General features: G+C 40.1%; 1 protein-coding gene across 9 annotated transcripts in view; it reads right to left on the bottom strand.

Annotated features, from left to right (window-relative positions):
- Positions 1–19,795, bottom strand: part of NIN (ninein) — a 103,144-nt gene that overhangs the window by 69,978 nt on the left and 13,371 nt on the right. For 5 of the 9 annotated variants that reach the window (XM_037832745.1, XM_037832741.1, XM_037832744.1 and 2 more), the window contains exons 4-5: positions 13,528–13,609; positions 657–746 (exon numbers count right to left, since the gene is read on the bottom strand). In XM_037832745.1, coding sequence (XP_037688673.1) covers positions 657–746; positions 13,528–13,609 — 172 coding nt within the window. The remainder of the gene's footprint in view (positions 1–656; positions 747–13,527; positions 13,610–19,795) is intronic. The other 4 variants (XM_037832742.1, XM_037832750.1, XM_037832747.1 and 1 more) reach the window with 1 other exon arrangement.

Raw genomic sequence — 19,795 nt, 5'->3', positions numbered from 1 at the left:
GGCTAGCTTTAAAGTGGTAAAATAAATACTTCACTCTGTTCAAATGTCATCTTAGATATCAATTTTTAGCACCTTGCTTGGTATTAGGAAAATAAAATATTCCATTAAACTACAAAAGACTGGTGATGCTTTGATTTCAGTCGTCTCATTGTCCACAGACACAGCATCTCTCTGGAGAATGTATGTGTTCTGTTTGAATGTGACAGGCTGAGTAAGACATGTCTAAACTCAGAAATCGATTTTTAGATGAGGTATATACATATATCGTCAAAATGAGGGTGGATGACTAAATACACACTAAAAGAACAAATCTTCCTTTATCATCACTGAAGCCATGTTAGGAAGTAGCCATTACTTTCTAAGTTTCCCTGGGAGGACTGGTGACCATGTCTGACTTAAGACAATGCCCCAAACCTCCTTCCTCTGGCGCAAGCTCAGGTTTCACTGTATTCACTAATGTGGTTAGAAGCATTCTGAAAATGTCAGCAAAGCTCAGAGTGAAGTATTTATGCCAGCTATACAGTTTCTAGCGATAGTTATATCCAGCTTTTTAAAAGTGCCAGCCAAGTCATTTTATTAGGTCGAGAGAGTCTCTTACAGGAAGTGTTTAAGCATATAAAATTTATATTGAAAACCACATGCATATCTGAAGGTACCTTTTATCAGTAGAGAGTGTGTCAGCTTGTGAGTATTCAGGAACGACCCAGACACCCGAGCTACTTGTTGGCAGCTGACACCCACAGATGCTAGTCAGACAAGAGGCAATGCAGAACCATCCTTAATTTATTGCATATTCTTAAATTTTAGTGGCAGATAACAAGATACACCATTAGTGACTCTGGGAACTTAGAAAAAACTAAAAGCAAAACTTACAACCTCAGAAAATGGAGTGTAGGATTTTCACAGTGTGAGAATACTGTCATGGCCTGGGGATGGCAGTGGTAAAGAAATTCATAGCACATGTACACTTTTTCAGAGAAAAAGAGAAGTGTGGAAGCGCCTCTCTTAAAAAAATATATTGTGATTTAATCCGACCCCCTGTGCCCACCTCCCACCGTGGACGAAATGGTTATCTAGTTATTTCCTACTAAATACACCACACATATATGGAGCAGTGTTGGTTCAAAACAGTACTTTTTCTAAACAACGAAAGGTAAATAGAATTGTGAACCATTAGGGACCCTGTGCGTTTTCAGTTTATTTATTTACTCACTTATTTTTGCATTGCCAGAACTATAGTGATTACAGTGCTAAGGGAAAGCTTTTTTGGCATGTTAACTGTGGCAGGGGACAGTCCTACCACGCACGGCCTGCCAACTTTTCCCTGGGACCCACAAATACACCTGTGTCCAGAACCAGGTATGTCAACCGGGTGGAATAAAACACAATCCCTCATACATACGGGGAATGCAGGTACATTCCTTGCCCCCTTGTCCCGATCATATGTAAACATCCACTGGAGACAGTCTGATTTGGGTGGGCATGCTTTATGACATCCGGCTCGCCTCCCAGTGCTCTGTCTGTCCCTGACAGGAGGGGGTGGGGCTCCTCCACCACAGCACACAAACACGAGAGAGGGGTGCTGTGTGGAAATCATCTCCCTGCATCGGCCTCAGACTGAGACCTACTGGCTAAGGGCAACCAAAACCCACTTGTGATGCTGACCTTCCCCTGTCTCTTCCCTGTGTGAGTAAAACATTTTTTCCATCAAAGCCTGTGTGACTTGGGCTTTTGCTGGCAACCCCGATGTCTGTATCAGGATGACATCTCTTTAGGTGCCTCTCCTTCTGACGGATATTTATAATAACCAATTAGGAGCAAACTTTAAGTTATTATCTTTCACAGAATGTACGTTCATCACAAAGTCAATTTTTAGAGAAATCTACTAAACTATATCATCTGTTTGGAATAAAGATATTAGCACATGCAAAAAGGAAGCATGGGTATTATGGTTTCCTCCTCACTGGATTTTCCAAACGATACATGTGACCAATAAGGCATTAGACTAATCACACCATTTAAAAATAGTCCCCTTTTAAATTTACACACTCACACAGCTCTCTCCCATTTAGAGCATTAGCCTTACCGAACTTACATGACCAGAGGGGAAGACAGAGGAGGCAAAAGTATAAACAGCCAGACAGGACATCCATGGTCAACAGCCATTGTTTTGTTGAGTATTTGAAAACTCTATGATTCTTTTATCAATTTCACCTGGGGCTTTAGAAGTCAACGCAGCAATCCCCAAAATGGGGGGCCACAGTGGGGATTTTAAGATGCTCTTACACACCCAAACTAACGAATGCCTCACCATATCCTTATCATGCCTTTCAGAAAAGTTACAAAACTGCAGGCCCTGTGGTGAAACTTATTTACTTTACCAGCACATTCAGATATAACTTACATATTTCAAGGTTTCCATTCTGGAGCAATTTTGTCTATGCCAAATAATATGGGGTCATTTGGTTTATTTAGAAGTAAAATTATTTACATCATGTAGCTCTTTTAAGTGAGAGTAACTGTTCCAACCATAAGCCCCAAGGAGGAACATGAAATGCCAGTGAAACAATGTATAAAGAACTGCTTGCCTTCAGTGTTTTCTTTCCTTGAAAATATATTTATGATTCTATCTGGATTGTCGAGTTTCAGTCTTTTTCCCTTCTCTCTCATTTTTCATTTCTATTTGACCTCACTACCGAAAAATAAAAATGGACTTTGAAGGAGAACAGATGAGCCGAGCCTTCCTAGAGGGGTTTTGGACGCCATCCCTGGAGAGCTTATTATGAGATACACCAAACACAGCAATGTGGCTTTGATAGAATTCCACCTGCCCAAGTTTAGATGGTCTGTGCTTTACTCCATAAACTAAACACTTGGTTCTGAGTAGGGGACCATAGAGAAACCTTGATTCAATCTCCTAAAGACAGTATAATGTGGAGGCAGCTAATAGTCTACCTCCTTCTGATAAAGGAGTTCAAAAGAAAAAAAAAAAAAATGCTATTCCTTCTTGCTCTAGAAGTTAAGCAAAGCTGGATGCTCAGACACCACATTTTTGCTCCATAGCTCATCTATTCCAAGAAAACAGACTCCAGAACTGTGATAATGTTCCAGGATCAAGGTGAACCACCATGCATACGAATTTTGACTAGAAGGTCTTGCACTTATAATAACAGGAAAAGTGAAATACAATGTCAGGGAGAATGAGCTTTCTGAAGAAATTAGCCAGCTGTGGGCACAGAAAATAACCAAAGCCCACCTACCCCATTGTTCTCTCAACTCTCTTCCCAACAGCACCATGGATGGCGGAATCAGCTTCCCCAACTCTGGACTGAACAGTACAGACTCCCTCCTAAAATTGACCACAATCTCCCTGTGTGATACTCACTTGGGACTCTCAGTTCTCCTAAACCCACAGCATGGAAGGCAAAAGGCAAAATAATGAGGAGCCTGGAAGGAGTGGAAAGGGTTACCCAAAAACCTCAACATTATTAATTCCATCAAACTCTATCTTTGCAAAAACACAAGCTTAAGATCTGGAGTGAAGTGTCATCCATAGCACATACATGGGAAGTCAAAGGAGATAGTCAAAAGATGCACCCCAGTAGATTCATTTAAGTCATATTTTCTGAACACCTGCCAAAGTAATATTTTACACCTATTAAGAGATAAGATGGATCTTTTACTATTCATTAATTCAAACTTCCCTGTCCCCAAAACGACCTGAGGATACTTCTAGGGATGAAAAAGAAAGCCCCTTTCTGATGGCACTGATATTCTTATTTTGGAATCACTCCTGCAGACCCTTGCTTTCTACTCCCCTTTATCAGTCAGCCTGATAAGTCACCACTACCCTCCAAAGGACCACAGCACAGGGGTAAATCCTGTCTGAGGCCCTCCAAACTACATTTCTGCCAAGCTCACAGAATTCCTGAAATCCATTTGAAGATAGGAAGGGGTTGAAAATGAAGCATGTGCAAAACTCAAAACAAGCACCTCCAAGGAGCGTTCTTGGGGAAAAGCAGTCATGCAGCAAATGAGCATTGCCCAGGCCCACTGTGCATCCCCACCCCTGACCCTGTACATCCCCACCTCCCTGCCTATTCTGAAAGCACCATTACACAGGGAGGAATTGCAGTGAGAGTCCAAATACATAACCGATTCTAAGTAAAAGAAAACGGAAGAAAAAGAATTGAAGGTCGACTGAGGCCAAGAGACCGAGAAAATGGTGGGGGAAGACAGGAGATGGGCAGAGACCTAGAGGCCTATGGAGGGAGAGGACAAGGGTCAAGAGATGGGGGTAGACCCAGGAAGAGAGGAAGGGGAGGAGGGCAGAGGTGAGGGAGGTGGTGGAAAGAGGTCAGGGGCATGGGGGAAGGGGAGTCTAGGGAATGGGTGGGAAGAAGAGCTGCTGAGAGAAAATGAATAACATAAAAAAGACATCAGAGGAAAGCCTTCCGAGGGTATTGGCCATTCCTTTTGCTTCCCATTGTGCTCCTGCACCCACAGGAATCCATTAGCAAGCAGCGGCAGCAGCCCAGCTGTTGTGGACGCACAGCCCTTTCCAAGACGGCTGCTGCCAGAGGCACTAGCACCGTGCTCCCCATACTCCTCTCTCCTGGAAATGCCACACAAGATCCAGATGTTCAGTTTGGGCTTTCAGGTCCTTCCCTGACAACATCCAGTGACAGGATTTTAGTAACAGTCTCCATATCAGTTCTTACCAGTCTCTGAAAGATGCTTCTTGGTAGACCACAGGGGCTTCTGGGCACAAAGCTAATGGGGTGGCTTTGATCAGCCCTGCCTGGGAGAGAGGACTGAAGGGGTGATTAGTACCCCCAAAGGTGCTGAAGATGGTGGGCAAGTTTGGTGTGGTAGCTCCCAGGGTTGCTGGTCTAAGTAGATAGTCAATCTAAGCCCTAAAGAAGTTGAAGATGAGTCAACAGAAAAAAAAATCTTCTGGTTGATAATGATTTTATGGTTATTTTCAAAGCCTTGTTATGGGAAGATCAGCTGGCCAATCACTGTTAGTAGGCCCTGCATCTTGAACTCTTTTAGAAGACAGCAGAGATTCAGGATGTATCCTCTAGATTCCAAACTCATTTCTTTCAAGTAACCTCTTGACACACGTTCATGGAACCCTTCCTCCTATGAGCTTAGTGCAACTCGTACTGTTTATAGCTCCCAATTTAATAATGAACATGTTTAGATTCTTCCAGAGGTATGTTATGTGTTAGAGTTACCTACCCAGGTAGACTGCAACACTTTCCTGGGCAGCATGGCTTCATGGAAAGAGCCTGAACTTGGAATCAAAGGGACCTGGACCTGGATACTCAGTTGTTGCCAACGTCAGGAGTACTCAACCTTTCTAAGGCTCGGTTTCTTCACGGAGAGGGAGAAAAAACAATACAAGCTCTGCGGAATGGGTGTGAGGAGCTCAGAAAGAGTTCCCTGTACCCCATCTGGAAGCTCCTGGCCTGTGAGCACACACAGGGACCTTCAGCCCACCCTGCAGTCCTTCCGCCCTGCTCCTGTGGGGCCACCAGCTGGCCAGGGAGAGGCACTTAGCATGGAGCCTGGGCACAGCAAAGCCAGGAGGAGCATCACAACAGTAAGCTTCCCTGACTTCAGGCTGTTTTTATTTTTTGGAGCAGGTAAAATTAGTGACAAATGCATAATAACATTATCCAGTCCATCATCTCAGAAACTGGAGCTACCCTGATCTCATTCTTACTCCAACTTTCTCTTCCTTGTTCATCTCCTTTCCCTTCGATGGGCTGTAGTGAGATCAGTGCACCAATTCTCTAAGACTCCCTATAGAAAACTATTATATTCATGCCCCCCATTTGGAAACCTTCCTGTACACCAGCTGGAGTTGAAATAAACTTAACATACCTGCACAACTCCCAAGTAAACTGTTTTCTTTATCAAAACTCTCACCAGCTCAATTTATTTAATTTTAAATAATACCAGTATTTTTTGCACATATACATAGATTTTGCTGTGTTTTAATTTTAAACTTTTTAATTTTGAAATGCTTCCAAACTTACAGGACAGTTACAAAAATAATTCTAATCCCATACAGAGACTCCAATACCCCTATCCTGCCAGATACTCGGATTCACCAATTTTAACATTTTGCCATCTTTGCCATATTAGTCTACCTATCTATCATCTATCCAGCTGTCTGTCTATTTGTCAACCCATTTTCTGAATGAGAGTAGGTTGCATACATCATGCTCCTTGAACACTTAATACTGCCATGTAATTTCATAAGATCAAGGACATTCACTAATATATCCACTGTAAGTACAGTTATCAAGTTCAAGAAATTTAACATTGATATAAAGCTTATATTCCATTTTTTTTCATGTCCCAATAATGTCCTTTTGAGCCTTCTCTCTTCCCTTGCTAGATCCAATCCAGATCAAGTATTACCATTAATTTAGTTGCTCTTTTTTTTAATTGTGGGAACATACATACAACATAAACTTTCCCATCTGAACCTCTCATAAGCATACCGTACAGTGGGATTAATTACATTTACTAGATTGTGATAGCCTCACCACCTCCCATTACTAAAACTTTCCCATTTCCCCTAACAGAAATACTGCACCCATTGTGCATTAACTCCCCATTTCCCTGCTCCCAACCCCTGGCAACATGTATTCTAATTTCTATCTCTATGAGCTTGCATATTCTCCCATATTTTCATTGTAGTTACCATGGGGCTTAAATTTAACATCCTAACTCTCTAACAAGCTCATTTGCTTAACTTCAATAGTTTATAAAAAATATATTCCTATATCCCTCTGTCCACCCACCTTTATGTAGTTTTCATCCCAAATTACATGTTTATACATTACAAGTCCAAAACTACTCTCATTGCATTTTATGCATTTGCCTTTTAGATGCTGTAGGAAGTAAAAAGTGAAAAACCAAAAATACAATGGTACTGGCATTTATATTTATCACTGTCATTACCCTGACCAGAGACCTTTATTTCCTCATGCACTTTCAATCTATTGTCTATTTTCTTTTCCTTTCAACCTGCAGAGCTCTCTTTAACATCTCTTAGAGCTGGTCTAATGGTGACAAACTCCTTCAGCTTTTGTTAATCTGAGGATGTCCTCATCTTTTCCTCATTTCTGAAAGACAGTTTTACTGGATATAGAATTCTCATTTGGCAGCTTTTGCTTTCATCACTTTAATATGTCATCACGCTGCCTTCTTGTCTCCATGGTTTCTGATGAGAAATTGGCACTTAATCTTTCTAAGGCTCCCTTGTATGTGACACATTGCTTCTCCCTTGCAGCTTTCAGAATTCTCTATCTTTGGCGTTCAACAGTTTGATTATACTATGCTGTGCTGTAAGTCTATTCGGGTTTATCCTGTGTGAAGCTTATTCAGCAGCTTGGATTTGTACATATGTATGTCTTTTGTTAAATTTGGGGAGTTTTCAGGCATTATTTCCTTGAATATTCTTCTCTCTATCCCTTTCTACCTTTCTTCTCCTTCTGGGACTCCTAGAATACATATGTTGGTATGCTTGATGGTGTCCCAGAGGTTCCTCGGGCTCTGTTGACTTTCCTTCATTCTTTCTTCTTTCTGCTCCTCAGACTGGCTGGTTTCAATTGCCTTATCTTCAAGTTCACTGATTCTTTCTTCTTCCAGCTCCAATCTGCTGTTGAATTCTTCCAGGAAATTTTTAATTTCTGTTACTGTGGTCTTCAGCTCTGTTTGGTTCCTTTTCATAACTTCCATCTCCTTATTGATATTCTCTTTGTATTCCTCTGTTGGTTTCTTGATTTCCTTTAGTTCTTTGCCCATGTTTTCATTTAGCTCTTTGAGCATATTTTGGACCACTTTTTAAAAGTCTTTTTCTGGAATGTCCCAGGTCTGGCCCTCCTCACTGATGGTTTCTAATACTTTAATTTTCAACTTTGCCTGGGCCATCACTTCCTGTTTCTTTGTATGTTTTGTAATCTCTTGTTGAAACATACATATTTTGATATTATAATGTGTTATTGCTAGAATTTAGACTTTAAGGTGTCTGCTCTTTAAGCTTGCATCCAGTTAGTATATTATGACAGGATTTTCCTTGAATGGTAGGAACAACAACAACAACCAAAAGAACAGGTAAAAAAAGACAACACCTTTCCCAGTCTTTGCTGATTGACCTTTGGGAGCATCTCCTTCAGGGCTTAGGGGCCTCCCTGATCCTTTGTGCACATGCATGAATATCATTTGGCCCTAGGAATTCCCTCGTTTACATGGATACAAATGCGTCCTTTTCCCTAGAAAACAGCTTCCTCACAGTCTAGGCACTGGACTGTACGGCCTACAGCCAGCAATCCCTTGCCCCAGGCAACCTCTTGTCTGCTCTCCCACAGCATTCTGTAGGTGAGAGGGCGAGTCCCTCAGGCCACCATCAGACAGACTGGGCCAGACATACCTGCTCCCAGCAGATGCACGAGGGTTACTCTGCTGCCTCCAGGACCGGGACCGGGGATCTGCACTGGGAGTACGGGTGGGCTCCATGGCCATCAGGTAAGGGTGGGGGAGGTGCCAGCCAGGGCACCACCAGGTCCTACCACCTTTTTCTTGATTTGGCACTCACTCTGTTACTGCAGTCCTTTAACTTTTCCTGGAACTTTGAGAAGGATGTTTCTGCCAGTTCCTATTGGTTATTCAGAAATTCTATGGGGGCACAGAGCCCTGAAGTGTCTCACTCTGCCATTTTGAACAGGGCAGCATATACATATGTTTTAAAAGATTATCTTTTTACTCTTAGTAAAATTATCAGAATAAACACACAGTTTAAAAGCTGCTCAGTGTTCAGTTGCATAGATACGTTATTTTCCTAACCAATATACTGTCAAATATGTACACTTGTTTAAAGTACTTGTATGTATACTATATATTTTGTTCTAGCTTATATATATTTATACGTACACTATTTCATATATCTATACTATTTTAAATGACTATCCCTATACACACATCTTTGTGCATATCCATAATCACTTGCATAGCATAAAATCTGAGAGTGGTATTTGTTGGCCATAGAGATTTTATAGTTCTTGATGCCTATTGTTTCGTATAATGACAGAAAGGTTCTATCATTTTACATGACCATCACGGAAGCATGAGTGTTCTCAGTTGATCTTTTAAACACACTCCTCACACTCTCCTTTATTATTGTTGTTGGTGTAAGAAGCAGTTTTGTTTCGTTTTTCACTTTTGGAGAAATTTTTGGGTCCTTGCTGTTAGCATCTGACAGACAAGAAGGCCCCAGGGGATTAAGTTCTTACTTATCTTGCTCAACTAAAGAGAGAAGAGCAAAACAAGCCTCCTGAGCTATCTGTGCATAATACCTCCTGAAATAGGAACCTTACGCAGGTCTGGGTTCCTGGATCCCAGTCCTCTGATGGTAGCGTTCAGTCACTGCAAATCAGGAACTAACATAACACCCATCATAGGACCTGCTTCAGTGCATGTTTGCTAAATGAATGAAAAGGAACACTTAATATATTTATGGCTTTTTCAAAGTATAAGAAAAATAATTAAAATTAGGTCAGTCCCTGGAAATAGAAAGATCTGTTATTAAAAAAATCATTTGCACCAAAAAATGTCTAGTCTATTTTTCTAATGATTTGGCTTTTCCAAACAGGAGCTTTTCTTTATGGATAAACAAAGGAAAGACCTTTTGTGCAAACCATATCAGGGAAAGAAAGGGTTTCCTGCATTATGCTAACATCTACTACAGAAAAGAAACCTAATGCAAGATGCATCAAAAGAGGACAAAATCTCTGGAGAGAAGATCCAGACAGCATGTTGATGCCATGTAGCTTGGAGCCTGTGCCAGCATTTCCATTACAAAAATTCTATAATCTAAAGTCACAGCAAATTGAATAAATAATAATTAAGTTGTCGTCCCTCTCTTAGTCTAGAAAAATAATTTAAAAATTAAATTGTACATGTTGATATGATGGAAGTATGCCACTGGCAATGCTAATCAGTTTGGAATTTACAAGGGACTCTCTCCATCCCCAATCCTTTTTCTTCCCTTATCTCAATTTCAGTATTTTTCATTGTATTATTATTATTATTGCTTTTCAGGGGAAAAACTCTTTTAGTAGTTTCATAATCATAAATATCAGAGATAAAAAGGATGCAGAAAATAATTTCGTCTGCATTTCCTAATTTTAAAAATAAGAAACCATGCCCCAGAGAAATTATAAATGTTAGAATCTAAGCCTAGGGAAATCATTGACTTAATTCCATCATTTCTCAAATCTCATTAGGGCTTTGTTTTTGTGTTACTTATATGCCACTGCTTTTTTATTAGGAGAATATGAAAATGTGAAATATGCTTGGCATTCGTCCTTAGGAAACAAAACTTTATAGTATCAATTTATGATAGGTAGACTCTTACAGAGATACAAAGCTAGCTTTCTTCATAGATTTGGACAATGTTTCTCAGATATTAGGAGTGAACAGTCAAATCTTGAAGCTTATAGGGATTTAAAATATTTTCCAACACAACCAATTTTGCATTTGAGGTGACTACAGTGATGGTCACCCAATTAGATGGGCAGAGGCAGCATTTTCTGACTTCTGGCTCAAGGGCCTTTTCATTTTCACCGCATCAAGCTGGCTTTCCTGTATTCATAGTCTGGAATAGCATTTGATATGTTTAACTTAAAAAATCTTAAGTGTTATAAAATAGCAATTCATGACCCACTCGGTTTCCATAGCTAACACTGCTGCCCTCCTATTTTTTCAGTCTCCTCCCAGAGTTTAAGGACAACATTTTCTCTCAAAATCTCCCAGGTCCAAAAGGCAAGACAAAAATACCACAGACCTGGGCTCTTGCGGCAAAAGACAAAGATAATTACTCAGCAGCAGAATAATGCTGAGGACACAAGCATCTGTGTCACTAACCATCAGGTGTTTGAAACTCACCCCTTCTTCTTCCATCTGGCACTTGTTAGAATCTTTTGGGCAGGTGGCACTGACAGAGAACAGTGCATGCCCCCAGCTCATCCATTTGAAGACTAAAATCCTTAAATGAAAGCCTCCCTGAATCACATCTTCCTCTGCCACTATCCTGAGTCTGTGAGACTTCGATTAAGTTACTTCCCTTTCCAGGCATCAATTTGCCCATTGATAGAAAAAATGCTGGAGTTCTCTCCAGCCCTGAAATGCTATGGTCCATGATTTAAGGACTGGTTATTTCTGTAAAGTGGTGAACTCAAGTGGCCTCCTGCATCTGAGTCCCGCCCCTCTCCTCTGTCTCTCTCCAGCCATGCCAGGCGGCCTGCGGGGGCAGGGTCACATTTTAGAGTGGGTGGGAGAATGTTTGAGTGTAAAGTATTTCACGATCCCCATGAACAATTGGAGGTGCCAAGGAAAGATGACAAAAGACAGAAAATGTAGAGATGCTCAGGAACAAAGCAGGGAGTGTGGGAGGAGAGGCTGACTCACTGTGGCATCTTAGGGAAAACACTCTAAAGGCTTGGGTTCGAACCAGTCCTAGATTTTATCCTGCCAGGGAAAATGTTAAGAAAGTCACATAAATTCTGGAGGCAACGCTATCAAAAAGTTTTCCACTGCTTCATTACACTGGCTTGAGGTAAGCTCTGTAATAAAGAATGGAGCAAAACTATAAAAATTCCTTCTCTGTGTGATCCTGGAAGGCTCGTCCAAATGGTGGTCTCTGCCGGCACAGCAGTGATGCCCACACATGACTATGAAACTCCCATCTGGAGCTAGATTTATAAACTTTTACTTTCTGGCTGTTACCATTGTCAACCCCATCCTACTGTTTAGATCCCAACACTGCACAACTCTAGGGGGCAACACTGCACAAACTGTTCACATTTGTGGACATCATAAATCTGTATATTTATCATGACAATTTTCTAGCACTTGACAGTAAAATGTCTTGAAGAAACGTCAGTACAGGGATCATATGTACTAAAGGTAGGACTGCCCACTTGCAAACACGCTTATCAGAACACAGAAGGAGAACACGGAACTTACACTTATGCTATCTATGCTATATCAACTAAAATGAACCCCAGTGGTGATGTCACCAAAGCTCTATTCAGAGTCCTCAGATCTTGTACTATTGTTATCAAGATGACACACAACCTAAAAGAAAGTTAAAACACCAATAAAATGTGAGAACCCATTAGAACAAAAGTCCATGTCCCAGCAGTGGTCACTTACAGAAATTGTACTATTATTCTAGAAAATGTTGAGAATGCAATTGACATCCTTCTAGGGCTCACTGGGTGGGGAGGGGTGGGTGAGGGCTTCCAGAGATCTGTGTCAGGCCTCAGAGTTGAGAATCCCCTTCCTAGACTTAACCCAGAATTCCAAACACTCCAAATGCAATATTCAGACACACGGAACAATCTGGAGCATTCGAGAAGCTAGGAAGAAGAATTAAATCACCAGTAAGGATAAGAAATGAGCTCCCATCTGTGCTCCCTCTAAATAGGTCACATTGAATGACTCATTACAGTGACAAAATGTTAATGACTTCTCCTAAGTTTCAAAACTGAACTATATATTTTGATGTTCTCTTTTATGGAGTAGAGTTTATTGAAGTAAAAGTTGTATACAGTAAATTTCACCCTTTTAGCACATAATTCTACAGGTTGGACAAAGTCACATAATTGTGTAACCACAACCACAATCAAGATACAAAATAGTTTCATTACCTGCAAAATTCCCTCACGCCCCTTGATCATCCACCCCTACCCCTAACCCGTGACAACCACTGATCTGATAAAACCAGATTATACTATAATACAAATCTCTACAGTGTTTAGACTTCTCCTTAAATATTTACCACGTTCCAAGACACTCTCCACACACCTTCTCTTATGCTCCCTGCCAGATTTAAACTCTCTGAAATCAGGATGCATCTTATAATCAATAGTATTTACCATTACACTTGGCAACAATTTTTCTTTTTAGAGGTATGTAAGATAACAATGTGTCTTTTATTTGACGGTGCCTTAAAAATCAATGAAGCACAATATTAAGTCTTTTATTTCATAAGAGTCACTGAATATTTACTATGTGCTAAGCCTTCTACTAGGCACTGGAAATAGGAGATTGTCCACCTTTCTTCTTTCAGGCATTTCCCAAAATCACATCCTCCCATGATGTCCCAGAATCTAATTTAGCTCACAGTGGAATGAGGATGAAGGCAGTGCCATTACGCTTCACTCCCCCTGTTCCAGGAATGAGTTATTGCTACACCATCCGACACATCGCCCAGGAACAATCCGATTACTTCTTCCATGACATGCTGCTGTGTTAGGGAAGTCTCATTTTATTGTTCAACAGCTGCAAGCCTTTTATGATGATATCCAGAGAAAAGTCACTGAAAATAACTGCCCAATCTGTGAAAGGGAGAAGCCCCAAATCTTTCATAGACATGCTTCAAGGTCCCCAAATTCCTCCCTGGAAAACCCACAGAGGAATGCAGAGAAAGGTTGGTGCCCTTACCTGGTTCTTGAAAGTGTTCTTCATTTGACAGAGTTCTAGACAAGATAAGTATTAGTGCTTCTTTAAATTGGTCAAAATGCACCTAAAAATAAACAATTAAAAAGAAATATAAATGTGCAGATCCATCCACAAGATACCAGAACTGTTTATCACATCCTGATGGCCTTGAAGTGAGCCATACCTGCTTCTGTTTCCTTTTTTTTTTTTTTTTAATTTCTCTAAAGCAGAGACGGGAAAAATGGATATATAATTTTATGACATGTAAGTGTCATAAAAACTAATATCAACAACTGAGGGAAAAAGCTATATAGAAAAATCCTTTTTATAAACTCAGAAAAATACATGCTTTGAACTCCAAGCTCATTTTATTTTTCTGAACAAGACTAGAAGAGAAAGATGTTAGGTTAGGTGTTATGGAAAACTTCCCAAGTAAATGAACCATGTAACAGTGCACCGAGGATGTGTTCATCTCTTAAGATATTCTAGAAGGGAGTAAATTATCTTTTGAGGATGAATTGAATATAGCCTTGCCTGGGGCAGGTATATGAAATATCTCCCAAGGCCCCTTCCATCTCTATGATTTTATAAACAAGCAAAAATCAATTGCAGACACAGAAGATAAAAGAACCTTTGCTGAGTTTATTTAAGTAAATACCTGGTAAGAACTGGGATATAACTTTTGTTAAAAGAGCAAAACAATTTCCTTTATGGCCAAGTATATTCTTCTATAAACTTAAATTTATGTGCTCTCACGATGGGACAGGAGAGAATTTCTCATCTTAATTCCAGTTTGATAATGTGTCATCTATTTATACAGAACCCCAATAAAGTATCTAAATACAAAGTTGGTACATCTGTAATTTGCCCTGACATAGGTCTCCTTGGATGTCATTACAAAACACTGTCTAGAAGTTTAAATATAAGTGACAAATAAAAACTACTTCCAGACTAAATTTGGAAAAGTAGCAAACCTCATTATTTACCTAAACAATGGAGGATAAAAATCTTTTAATGTCTTACCCATGCAAATCAAAGCAAAGGAGAGGAATCCAGTAAGATTCATAGGTCATAAAATTGCATAAATTGCTTGCAATTTAGCACACACTCTCAAAATACGTACGATTTCTCTAAAACAGTAGTCTTGATTAATTGAAGTTACTTTTCAAAGTCATATTCCTTTTAGAGTATATGAACTTTAAAAATCAACATAATGTATGGAGCCAGAGAAAAAGTCGGTCTGGAGGCAGGGCATCTGCCAAGGGGACAAGGCAGACAATCAATGAAAGGCTCAAAAGATTGTTGAAATGTAAGCAGTGCTAATTAGGTTTCACAGCTGACAATTCACTGAAAAGCCTGGGGGAGAAGGGGATTGGCAGGTCCTGCTATTGTCCTGGAGTCAGAGATGGGCTTTAGGGCTTGTGACATCTTGGCTCCAGTTCACTTTGGCACAGCCAAACATCACGTGCCCAAAGGCCCTCCCAGGACAGCACATGACAGGCATCTAACCAATCCCTATGGGGCTGTCATTCCCACGGGGTTAGGAGCCTGCTCTGGACCCAGGTTCTGATCCTGACTCTGCCACCTACATCCTGCTTGTGATGTAGCTAATACTAGACCTCTCCAAGCTTTAGTTTGCTCATCCGTAAAAATGGGGATATCTAACAACTAATATTTAGCATCCATGCAACAAATATTTATTGAGCACATGCTATATGTTAGGTATTGTCCTAAGCGCTGCTGATATAACAGTGAATGAAACTGACAGAATCCTGCCATCATGGAGCTCAGACTCTCGGGAAATGTTACAGTGAGTCAGGCAGGCCAGTACTGTGCTAAGAGCACTGCATGCATTTTATGTTATTTATAGCATACCACCTCCTCACAGGGATGTTAAGGGGCCAAAATGAGAATTATGCAAAATTTCTACATTTCATACATATTTTGGGAGAGTGTGCTAAATTGCAAGCAATTAATGCAATTTTATGACTTACGAATCTTACTGGATTCCTCTTAATGGTTCTTAATGGTTACCAGCAAGCCATAGTTGATAGTAATGGGGGTGATTATTCTCACCACTTTCACAGAGAAATGGGGCCACAGTTTCAAAGCAACTGGTGAGTCTTGGGAGTGACCATGATGACCAAGTGGGAGTCGTGGGGGTGGCAGCGGGAGGTCCCGGGGTCTGTCTTCTTCCCAGCATCAGGGAAACTGACCCAGTTTGCTGCATTTAGGAACCTCAACCCTGAGTTTCTCCTCTCTTCTAGGATATTAATTGAAGGTCCCTGAATAAACCCAAGCCCCCTTTATACAGTTAAGAACTGAACAGAAGGAGGGTCCTGTTTCAAAAGGAGGTACTTGCCTTGAGAATTTCAAATCCTTTATATTTTGACTCTAGGGGTCTCTGCTGTCTCTTCTGAAGGTATGTATTTTGAGAGTGGTAATTGGAAAGAGCCCTTCTTCTGAGTTTGGTCCTGACAGAGTAGACTCAGTAAGTATCAGCCGGGAAGGTCACCTAGGGGTCTGTGTAACTTACTTTTACTCCCTCTGAAAAATGACAAGGATATCTGTAATATGGAGGTTAGCTCTAACCAACTTCCAAGGCTTTCTCTGAGGCCAAGTATTCCCTGATTATGGCGTAACAAGTGCACAAAATGTTGAGACAGTGGAACTATTTCTACAGAGGTTGCTTCTCTCAAAACCTGAATTATATGGAGCACAACAGACACCCAGGAAACAAACAGAAGTGGGGTCAAAGCTGAGGGAAGGGACACAAAGCCCATATACCCTTCTCATAGCAAAATGCCACAGAACTAACTCATGATCGAGCTGTTCTTACTTTTCCTGATCTATTATGACCTTCATTATTCTGCTTTACAGATTAGAAGTAGCAAATAAAAGATAGGGGTGGTGGTGATGATAGCACAACACTGTAAATGTAATTGATGCCACTGAATAGTACACTTAAAAATGGTTGAAACGGTAAATTTTATGTTATGTATTATGTTATCACACACACAAAAAGGAGACACACTCCAAGATAAGTACAAGAAGTAACTCTCTTTTTTCAGAAAAAGTGTAGGCTTACAGAAAAATCTCACAGAAAATACAAAGTTCCCATATCCCCTTCTATTATTAATACTTTGCATTAGTGTGGCACATTTGTTATAAATGATGAAAGAATATTATTATAATTGTGCTACGAACTGTGGTCCATGGTTTACATTAGGGTTCACTATGTTGTACAGCCCTACGCTTATTTTTTTTTTAATTTTTAAACTAGTACCATATATACAACTCTAAATTTCCCCTTTTAACCACATTCAAATATATAATTCGGTGCTGTTAATTATGTTCACAATGTTGTGCCACCATCATCACCATCCATTACCAAAATGTTTCCATCACCCCAAATAGAAACTCTCTGCAATTTAAGGATGAACTCCTCATTCCCTACCCTCATGCCAACTCCTGGTAACCTGTATTCTAGTTTCTGACTCTACAAATTTGCTTACTCTAATTATTTCACATCAGTGAGATCATACAATATTTTTCCTTTTGTAGCTGGCTTATTTCACTCAAGATGCGGTCTTCAAGGTTCACCCATGTGGTCGCATGGATCAAGACTTCATTCCTTTCTACGGCTAAAGGAAGTAACTCTTGACATATTGGGATTGAAGAAAGACATTAACCACCTTCCCCCAAAACAAAAATAAAGTATAAAATTGTTTATACTTTTAAAAAAAGTATTAAAAACAATTTTTAAAACTATAAACTATTTTAAAAAAGACATGCACTTCAAAAACCTAACAGGAGTCATTCAGTGTTGGGGCAAGGATCCATTTGCTACTAAATAAATCCTGAGGATATCACTCTGTTATAATATAGAAAAATAACTGAATAGATCAAAAAGATCTCAAACGATTAAGACCACTCTAATTATATTTAATATACTCTTAGATAAGGTGAAAGCTTTTAAAAATTTCATTCACCTATGGTTAACACCCCCCCCGCCCACTTTTTTTTAAGTTTGCCAATAAATGGGGTAAGAGATCCATTTATTAGAACATTTTATTAATGTGGGTCCTGGGCAATGCTAGATAAATGGTGGCATTATTATAGATTTCCTATACGTTTGTCCATGTAAGGAATGGACTTACATGGACTTCCATGTAAGGCATGGAAGTGAGGAGAGAGAGGCTCAGGGAGGGCACCTGCTTGCCCAAAGCCACACGTCGTGGAAGTGATGGTGTCATCTGGAGAACCAGGGCCTTCTGACCAGACTCACCGAAGCTCAGCAGCCCTGCCCGACCCAGGCTCGCGTGACTCTTGCTCTCTCAGGGAAATTCCTCTGCTATCCCAAGTCAAACCATCAGCTTTACACAAAGCCATGGGGGAAAGGAACCCAGCAAGTATAAGGCAGGGCACTGGGGTTTCAGGAGATACAAGATCAAGATCAGACAAAACCTCTGTCCTCAAAGTGCTTATCAGTGACACTGCCGATTCTAGAGAGTGGGAAGGTGGGATGGAAGAATAGAGGCAAGTTTCTCAGTGAAAACTACAAGGCGGAATACCGTAAGTTCCCTAAGAGAGAGAAACAAACTTGTAGGTGCCTCTGATAAAAGAGCTTATCCCACTTGCCAGGCCTGCAGGGAGGAAAATAAGTACAGTTCCATGAATTTAAGTTCTATCAACGATACTCACAGGCAGAGGTTAAAGGTTTCCAAAACGGATGTACTAGATTAGTCACATTTGGGGGGAAAAAAGGCTCCATAATACACTAAACACAATTATTAACTCAGAGGTTGAGTCATCAATCTTCAAAATCCAACAAAATATTTCTAGTTGCCCCCACCCACAAAAAAAAAAAAACCACAAAGAAAAACAAAAATCTGGCAGTTTGATCAAAACAACTGGACCAGATTTAAGTCTTAAATTGATCTTTTATTTTCCTTCTTGCAAGGTCATGTAGACCCTGGACTCTCTGCTGTAAACAGCAGTAAATTCCACATCTTTCAAGTAGATAGTTCAGTAATGGAGGCAGGTGATGCTATTTTCCGTCAATAGTCATGAATACTGATGTGGTGGAGAAGCCCCTTAAGAGACGACCCCAAACCAAAATGTTAATAACTGCCCTCTATTGTGAAGAAACGCATATGGATGGGCTAAGTTGAGTAACTGGAATTTCTAAGTAACATTTTTCCCCTCCAAGGCAGCTTTACTATTGTATCATGTTAAAATGTTAAAATCTTCACAAACATATGATGCTATTAAATCTCACAAGGTAACAAGCTTCTGAGCTGCACATACCCTGGTTGGTACCTCCTCATTTGAATAACAATTGCTGCCATTCATTTTATAAGCATTCCTATATCTTGCATGCCTCAAAGGGCAGTTTGCAGCAACGGGAAAATTACATGACTGACTAAAAACACACATGACATTTAAACAAAATTAACAGGAAGACTAGTCAAGTCTGATATTTTTTGTCATGTGTCACCACCACTTAATAGAAATCTACCTCATCACTTTTCCTCTCCACATTTCATATGACAGTTTTTTCAGAAATGTAATTTACCTTTCTGGAAACAGAATTTAAGCATCACACAAGAAACTAATGCTATTTCAAACCATAAAAAAATCTGCAACAGGAAGTAGAATAAGGGACGTAATGTTGCATAAAATCACCTTGTGCAATCAAGGAGATCAAATGCACAGTTGTTTCCATATGTGATCAGGCAGTACTTCAGACAGACACAAGATGAGAGAACTTATGACAGTGTTCGAGAAGATGAGCATATGAAACAAGAGAAAGGCCTACGTAACTGTCGCCAAACCTAGTAAGTTTGTATCTACTAAAACAAAGAAAAATCAATGAAAGAACATTGAAAATACTAAGTGTTATTTGAAATGGGTGTAGAAATATGGAACTTCCAGGTCAATGTGCAGGAAAGAAATGTTTATAGCAATAGGGAAAGGAAAATGACATTTAGACCAAAAAAGAGACGTAATTACCTAATGAAAGACATGGTTATGAAATGCTTATTCTAAGTGAAGCATTTGGATTACTGCATCTTAGTAGTCACTTACTGTAGACAATGTGGAGAGAGGCACAGGCCATTTAAAAAGGTAGGTTTTCAAAACCTAAAGCTAGCAATTTCAACTACATGAAGTCATATGCCCAGGCAGACCAAAGGAGCTCTGCCTACAAGTAGAAATGGATGCAAATCATAGACACACAATCAAGCTTCTAGTAAATCTGTTCTTACTC

Source organism: Choloepus didactylus, chromosome 4, assembly GCF_015220235.1.
Source record: "Choloepus didactylus isolate mChoDid1 chromosome 4, mChoDid1.pri, whole genome shotgun sequence".
Classification (NCBI taxonomy): domain Eukaryota; kingdom Metazoa; phylum Chordata; class Mammalia; order Pilosa; family Megalonychidae; genus Choloepus; species Choloepus didactylus.
Note: the sequence above shows the minus strand (reverse complement) of the source record. Positions and strands in the feature narration are given on the sequence as shown.